Here is an 8,294-nt window from a genome sequence, read left to right on the forward strand (position 1 = left end):
GTACATTCGTTTCGATCACGTTTCAATTCCCCCTTTAATTTCCAAATGTATAATTTAAACCTTTCATTTTCATATTACAATTGCATTATATTATTCCAAGAACCAAAGTGAATAATTAAGCATTATTAAAGCATTTAGAATGAAGTAATTCAATTTTTGTTTGATCTGTTCATTTTTTCTTGTGTTTTTCACATCAGTGATCTGATAGTGCTGTCTGAAGGTCTGGCAATCTGGAAATGAGAAGAGGAAATTTGATTAATGGATTCAACCCGAATCCATCTGAAACAGCAAAGCGAGCCTTACTATTTGCGTCCAGGGTGATTTCTAAAAAGGGACTGTGTGACCGGATGTAATCCAACTGATTATTATTATTATTATTATTATTATTATTAACATTTTAGGCTTTATTCTGTCCTGTGGTCTGTTCTGTTGTGTTGCACCTGGCCAGATAGTGACTGAGAAGAAATCTTATTGGAGCTGTGCTGTCTGCTCCTAATTACATTTCCTGCCTTCTGGCCTGCTAGATCTATCAGGTCAGAGGAGGAGAAGACAGGGCCAGGGCACCAGATATCACTGTGTTATTACAAGACTGGTTGTTATTTTTTCCAAATCATAATTTACTTGAATGCTGTCTGAATATAAACGTCATTGTTGTTATTAAAATGTCACAAAAGTCTCTTTCTGGCCTAGTTTCTTGTCATGTCATTTGATACTTTTGTTAGTCCCAGTTACTGTTTTATTTAGCATACTTTTCTCTAAAGTGAGAGGCTAAAATAGGATGCTAATTCATTTCAGAATGCCTCAGGTATGTGATTTTGTGACCTGATTGAATTGTTATTGAACTACTAAAGTACTTTATTTTTACCAGAGGGATATAAGCTAAATTAAACAGCCTTTATTACTGAGGTGAGTTCAATTTTGTATCTATGAAGAATAATAAAGATTAAAAGACTGACCCATCCCATCATTATAATATTCACTGCCAGGTTACTGAGTCACTCATTATGTCCACTTGTTCATGGTTGCTTAGCATTGCCCCCTGTTGTACAGCAAGCAGTATTACACTGTGGCCCACCCACTAACTGTGGCTTCAGGGGGCATTAGTGCGTAATGTAATATAAAAGAAAAAATCTAAATCCTTGTGAATTTGCAATCAAGGCTGGTTTAAACAACTCAATACTTGGTGTGGGTTCAATTTCATACTCAAAATACCCGATTAAACATTTGAAATCTGTATCTACTTCACCTGTTCATACACTACCTCACTATTTATTCTTAAATGTTTAAGTGCAATAGATATATAGTCATACACTTCAGTGCAACACATACATACATATACATTGTTATTGTATATATTTTTTTTACCTCATTGTTCACTTAAATACTGTAAATGTGTATATTTTTTATTTTCTATTTCTTATTTTTATATTTTGTACATACTTTTAGTTCTAAATTATGCTACTTTAGTCTTGAATGGGAGCACCGGTACTGTACAATTTCCCCCCGGGGATCAATAAAGTATTTCTGATTCTGATTCTGATTTCTGATTGAAATGAATTGACATGTATTGATAAAACAGAGAAACTGATTTCAGGATTAACATGTTAGTAGAAAAGTATGAAAGGGAAAAAATCAAGCAACTGAGGCAGATACATTTTTTGCAAAGAAACTACACTATGACATTGTCTTTTCTATTACACACATTTACCATCTTTAAATTAACAAAACCGACATAATTAAAACCTCCTTTTTATCATCTTGCCAGTAGTTCACATCCACAGACTGCAAGCAATTAAGATATTCTTCAAGCAATATGTTATAAATAGCATAAACCATGTCATCCTACAAGGAAGGGGTGAGTGCGTTCATGTGTGATGGTAGATACTGTCTGTCAAATGAAGATGAGTGGAAAGTAATTAGCAAGAGAGATGGAAGGAACACTGTTGCTGCACGAATAGGAATAATTCAGTGGTAAGATGTCTTTAACTACATTGACTGGGTAAAACATGTCAAATGAGGTCATCAGTTTGAGCAGGAAAGTTCATTCTTGACCTTGGGAATAGCAATTTGGCAAAATAATCTTAATTTAAGATTCATTAACCAGGTTTTTAATGCATTAGAAAAACCCTCTCAGGAGTAATGGATTCACAACCAAGCACAATTTAACCATGGAAGGTCACTTTATTCATATTTTCCAAATAAATGCTGTGTTTCATCACAGACTCCACGTGTACTTAAAATACTTCAAAAGAACATCATTTGGGCTCTTTCATCTCTCTCTATCTGTTTGTCTCTGTGTCTCTCTCTCCCTCCCTCTCTCCCTCGTGTCATCACAGCCACCCGCCTTATCTTCGCCCCTCACTTGTGCACTCTGCCAGTCAGGTCTGTAGGTCTGTGTTGTCATGCTGTGGTTGTTCTGCTGTTGAGAGACCTAATTCAGATCCCATACAATTGGGAAACAAACAAACAAACAAGAAACCTACACACAAGAGAGAACATAAGGTAAGATCTTAAAAGGTTATTTCATTACAGGTTTACAATCCAGTGTCATACAGAAATAATTTCCTTCCTTTTTGGATTTAAACTAGTGTTGTGACGATATCTCTGTGAACATGTGATTTACATATGTTTTTGGAAGATATAAAGACAATTATGCTGTCTGTTCTTATTCTTCAGCAACTCCTCTTGTATTCAATAGGCACGTTTGAGCAGTAGATCTGCCACTTTTGACCTATTTTACAAGGCTTCAATTTTCTGCTGCTACTACAAAATGAGAGCGATTTCAAGTAGTTTTTTCTACCTGTGCCAGAAGGACTTGTGACATTTTGCAAACATGTGGCAACAGTGACTCAAGGGGTTATTACCACATCATATTTCAGTGCGCATGTTGCCAGTTTTTATTATATATGTATGCGCTGCTGCTGCTGCTTTCCTGAAGAGGGAATATTTTTTATATGACTTGGTTCTTAAGAGTCGAAACACATCACACAACACGTCAATCAAGATTTTTCACCACAAGGAAGAAAAGAAAAAGCCTGAGGTGGTGTAGTATCCACAGTGCATGCACCCATACGGCCCACAGTCGAATTGAGAAATATTGTTCCTCAATGCTTTCATAAGGCAGCGTCATATTTGTTGTGAAAAATAGAAATAATGATGACTGGAAACAGAATGAAGGGAAAACAGTGGAATGAAGGGCATAGTGACCTGATTGGGTGAAAACGTCCCCTTTACTCTGCTCCTGAGAATAGTAATCACTTACACTGCATCATATAAGCCCACTACTTTCCTTGATCCATTTTAATGTTTTTTTTTTTGTAATATACTCAGTGTTTTGCCGTGAAAAACTTTTCCTCCAAGATTATGGTGATTTATTTCATGTGTTTGGGTCATGTGTTTAAAAAAATATCCTTTATGTTTAAGCCACTCTCTGCAAGCAATTATAGGTGGCCACTCCCGTTTATTACAGCGTTATTTACTTTAATCAAATCCTCTCACATCAGCTTCCCACAGTTTAATCTATTGATTGCATACAGGTGATGCACTCTACAGGAGATTGTTCGTCTCTGTGGTGACCTTCACCCTCAGATTTACTGCTTTGTTAAAATACAATCCCCTCTAATTCCAAAAGGGGGCAGCCTTCATCCTGTTAAAAATATAATGATAATAGGCCAACAACATGAGCTTGCTGTTCATCCCTGTAGGTAACTGAATGCACTTACAGTAAAGTCATTGCCAAAGTGAAATATCAATTAAATATTAATTCTCTGGACTAGCTCAGTTTATAAAAATGAAAGAAAAAAAGCAGAGAGCTGTACAGAGATATATTGACATCCAGTCATTAGACACACTTGCACATGGTACAAAGGCAGCATCATACTATGAGCTGCAGGCTGTCGCTCTTAAACATTCATGAGATATGTGCATTTAAACATTCATGTTCAAAAGCCGTAAGAGGGGCCATGTTTTAGCTGAAAGTGATACGTGATAGGATTCACAGCGAACACATCATGATCACACTGGTTGTATTAAGTGTTTCTACATAGTAAGGACATAGACTACGCTCTTTGGATTTCTAAACTCATTGTTCCTTGTGGTTTATGGCTTGCTTTAAACCAGGCTCTTTGCAACTATCTCTTCAATATCAGCATCAGCAGATACTGTAATGATCATTGTCTGTTTGCCCTGACCTCTAAATGACTTTCTGTCTTGACTCACAAATGTTAATGTTCCTTTTAAGCACTTAGTTCAATATTGACGCAGAGAGGAAAAAGTCGTCTCATTTCTTGCTTTATTTGTTTCTCCACAGGAAGTTGCCATGTAGATGAAATCAGAGTATTTAGTTTTTTTTCCTTGTTTCATTTTTCCTGTAGATGTTTGGATCTTGCTGTTTTTGTTCTGTCTTGTTTCAGACATTTTCTTCAGTTATCTTAGTTCACTTTCTGCATTTTATCTATTTTTCCCAATCAAAATTGTTATTTTCTAACAATGTACGTTTTATGATGAAGACAATTGTTTGGTTTTGTTTTAACAAAATTGTACATCAAATAGTTTGTTGTAAGAAACATTTTCTCAGAAAATGTAAAAAGTAAAAGATACAGTACATGTTTACTTTAAAGTCTTTGTAGAAATTCTAATAAAATTATGAAGAATTATACCAATTACAATTTTGCTGTTCCTTAGCTACAGATATGTTCATTATTTGTATCAGACCAAGAAGAATAACAGATTTAAATGACTTACTTTATTTCCTAATTACAATCTAGCACTGGCCCATCCAGCAACAGTTGAAATGGAGGAATGGGAGGTTCCCACTTCCCATGAGAACACCTCATCACCAATAGGTATGCAGCCTCAAATATATACATTGTGTTACTTCTTTAGAATCTGAAATGGTTCCAGATAATGAGGTTTTCATCAAATTCAACACTTTAGGGTGCATTCATAATGGCTGATGTAGTTTCATTACACTTGCCCACTAAACTTTGTCTTGATATATACCTGCGTGTTTCTCACAGTTAACAGGTCTTGTGAGAATCTGGAATGCTATATGGTCCTCGTCAAGGCAGAGAAGACAGCCATCGGCTCCATCTGTTTCCTGGCAGGTCCTATCACACTGCTGGAAAATGCTCTTGTGTTGGGAGTAATTGCTGCCACAGCCACCCTGAGGCAACGGCCTTCATATCTGTTCATCGGCAGCCTTGCTCTGGCTGATGTCTTCGCCAGCTGCTTCTTCACCACCAGTTTCCTGGACTTTCACCTCTTTCGCCGCAGTGATGGCCCCACTGCCTACCTCTTTAAATTAGGTGGTGTCACCATGGCCTTCAGTAGCTCAGTGGGGAGTTTACTGCTGACTGCGCTGGACCGCTACCTCTGCATCCACCAGGCCTCCAGCTACAAGGTGCTGCTGACCCGCCAGCGAGCTCTGCTGAGCCTGCTGATCCTCTGGAGCACCACCATCTTCATCTCCTTCTTGCCTCTGATGGGCTGGATGTGTCCCACAGGGCTTACTCCACCCTGCTCACGCCTGTTTCCCTACATCAACCAGGGCTATCTGGCCTGCTGGACCAGCTTCATCCTGGTGCTTCTGGCTCTCATTTTGGGGGCTTACGCTCTCATCCTGTGGAAGGCCCACCGCCATGAGTCCTCCATGACCAACCTCCAGGGAGCAGCAGGGACCGGCCAGGCCCGCATGAGGATGGATATACGGCTAGCACGTACCTTTGGCCTGATCCTACTCATACTGGTGAGCTGCTGGCTTCCTGCACTCTCCTTCATGTTAGCTGATGTCTCTGTGCACCTGACCCACACCCAACAGAGGGCCTTTGCCTTTTGCAGCACCCTCTGCCTGGTCAACTCTGCAGTCAACCCACTGTTGTATGCACTGCGCTGTCGAGAGCTAAGAGTTGCTCTACTGCAGCTGCTACAAAGGCCGTGTGAGATTGGGAGATGTAAAAAATCTACAGAGGACTTAACCCCAGGATTACCTTCCGCCGAAGACAACAACTGTACTGCCCTCTCTGAAGATGAGATTCCCAGGACCAGAACCGCCCAACTTAACACGGTCTCACAAGGGATGAACAATCAGCAGCTGAACATAAGAAAATGAGTTGAAATTAAGGAGTAGCTGTTCAGATAGAGAAGTGTCTGTGTTTATAGCAGCGTGCTTGGGATGTAAAAACACAGAACTTCAAACTAAATTAAGAATCAAATCTTTAATACTTACAAGCAGGATTCATTCTCATCAAGTTATTAGTGCCGGCAAATATTTTAACTTTTTTAACAAGGCTATTGTGGTAAAGTCTATTAAACAATAACTGTAGAATATTGTTGGTAGTAATGGAAAAGATCAGAAAGTCTATAAAATGTGGGAAACGTATGCTACATATTGTGTTTTGCTTGCAGTAACGATACACTGAAAATACCATTTATAAGGAGAAAACATTCACTTTGGTAAATATTTTGTCACCATTAAACATTTCTTTAATCATAACAATAAGTAAGATTAACATGGTAAGATTTCAAAATAGTAGGACACAAGGAGTTTTATTGCATTATGTGAAGACTGAAAGAACTACACACTAGTAACAGATTCCAGTAGAAACAAAGCTTGGCTCTGGTTTAGGCCAGGCAAAAGGTTTAATCTATGTTGGGCTTTTTTAAGTGAGATGATGTGATGTGGCCATCCAACCCGTAACCTTTGACCTCTCTGCCTCCCATGTCAGTACTTTAAACGCTCTCACTCCTATGACATACTGTGCCCTGTGAACTGAAGTGCTGACTTAACTTTGGAGTTCACCACAAGGTAGAAAGGAGGATTTGTTGTCCGTATGCTTGTTTATGTTTGAGTATTTGTCCCCGAGTGTGCAGGAACAGAGGACCCTGTGGGTTGCCTATCCCATCTGCACATGAATGCCAGGACTCCACAAAAGCCCCATGCACGGGAGGATTTCACACAATGTTCACCACATGAATCCAAGCAGTGTGCCGGGGTAAATGGGGCACATGCCAGGAAGAGAACGAGCACAGACACTAGAACACTCTTTGCAACAGTGACAACTGGCAGCTGCTGTAAAGCACATGCTAATACACATGTTTAATACACTTAAACTCACAGGTGTACATACTGTAAGGTAACATAATAGAACATCACAAAGTCCATAAAACACTTTTTGATCTTAGGTCATTGGATACTAGACTGAACACATGTATCAACTGATTAAAAATAATACTTGACCATACTCTATTTTGACTCTTTCTTTTCTTTTCAAGTAAATCTTAATCATCCGCCATGGTTACTCATTGTTAAGAGAGAAAACAAGTCAGCAGTCCGGTTTTTACAATGATGTGTAGAAGGGTCGTCTCTGTATTAATCTTCTGGGTGGATCTTTGCTGCCAGATGAGTGGGAAAATATGTAATTGTCTGGCAGTAAATGGGAGAAGGGGGAACACAATGAGTACATGGCATTTTCATGCATACTGTTCCCAAAAAACTGTGTAAAGGATGATCACAGTTTATATACAATGAGGTACAGGTTTATCATTGGGTCCAATAAAACAGCCCTGCAACAAATTATACCTCCATAAAGGTTATAATGTTAAGATTTTTGTTGAAACTGTTTCAGAGAGGTGTGATAACGTGTTACACAGTGAGGTGGTATTTGTATTACTTTGTATACCCCACTTATATAAATGAGGGTAGACTCTAACAATACTTTGCTGCTCAGAGACTCTATTCCAGGTAATTAGCATCATGCAGCCATGCAGGGAAATTGCCTATTGTAAAAGGGTGTCTATCTGGTTAATATTCATCAATGATATATTCACAAACATAGTGTTTAGTTTGCAGAGGACATGTGAAAATAGAATGTAAGCCTGTCCGTTGCTAACAGACGGCAAATAAATAATAAAATCTGCTATCTACTGAAGGAGATTAAAGTCTAAAATCATACTGGAGTTCACTTTTAATCTACTTGATTTACCTGACCACCACCACCAGACGTCTCGTGAACCTTTCACTTTGAGTTCAACGGAAAGCGATCAACAACAAAAACGGGGTAGGGAGGCAGGAAATCGCAGCGTAAAGAAATAAAAATCACAAAATAAAATCACAATTGATTCCTGATTTTATTAAGTACTACATTTAAATGTAAATCTTTACAACAATTACAATTCAAATCGGTGAAAGATACAAAATATTATGTTGTAAGTATTTGAGAAACCCCCTCTTTCCTCCAGTGGTATGATCTGCCATTGTGACGTTTTAAAAATTCAGCAGGCAGGGTCGGCAGTTG

General features: G+C 38.6%; 1 protein-coding gene across 1 annotated transcript; it reads left to right on the top strand.

Annotated features, from left to right (window-relative positions):
* The first annotated feature begins 4,792 nt into the window (after nucleotides 1–4,792).
* Nucleotides 4,793–6,160, top strand: cnr2 (cannabinoid receptor 2). Its single transcript, XM_070912650.1, has 2 exons — nucleotides 4,793–4,844; nucleotides 5,019–6,160. The coding sequence occupies exons 1-2, from the start codon at nucleotides 4,793–4,795 to the stop codon at nucleotides 6,107–6,109; spliced, it is 1,143 nt and encodes a 380-aa protein (XP_070768751.1). The 3' UTR covers nucleotides 6,110–6,160.
* The last annotated feature ends 2,134 nt before the right edge of the window (nucleotides 6,161–8,294 follow it).

Source organism: Enoplosus armatus, chromosome 9, assembly GCF_043641665.1.
Source record: "Enoplosus armatus isolate fEnoArm2 chromosome 9, fEnoArm2.hap1, whole genome shotgun sequence".
Classification (NCBI taxonomy): domain Eukaryota; kingdom Metazoa; phylum Chordata; class Actinopteri; order Centrarchiformes; family Enoplosidae; genus Enoplosus; species Enoplosus armatus.

Coding starts and splice junctions, on each gene's coding strand:
- cnr2 (XM_070912650.1), top strand. CDS start 4,793: ATGGAGGAATGGGAGGTTCCCACTTCCCATGAGAACACCTCATCACCA. Junction 4,845..5,018: donor GAACACCTCATCACCAATAG/GTATGCAGCCTC, acceptor TGTTTCTCACAG/TTAACAGGTCTTGTGAGAAT.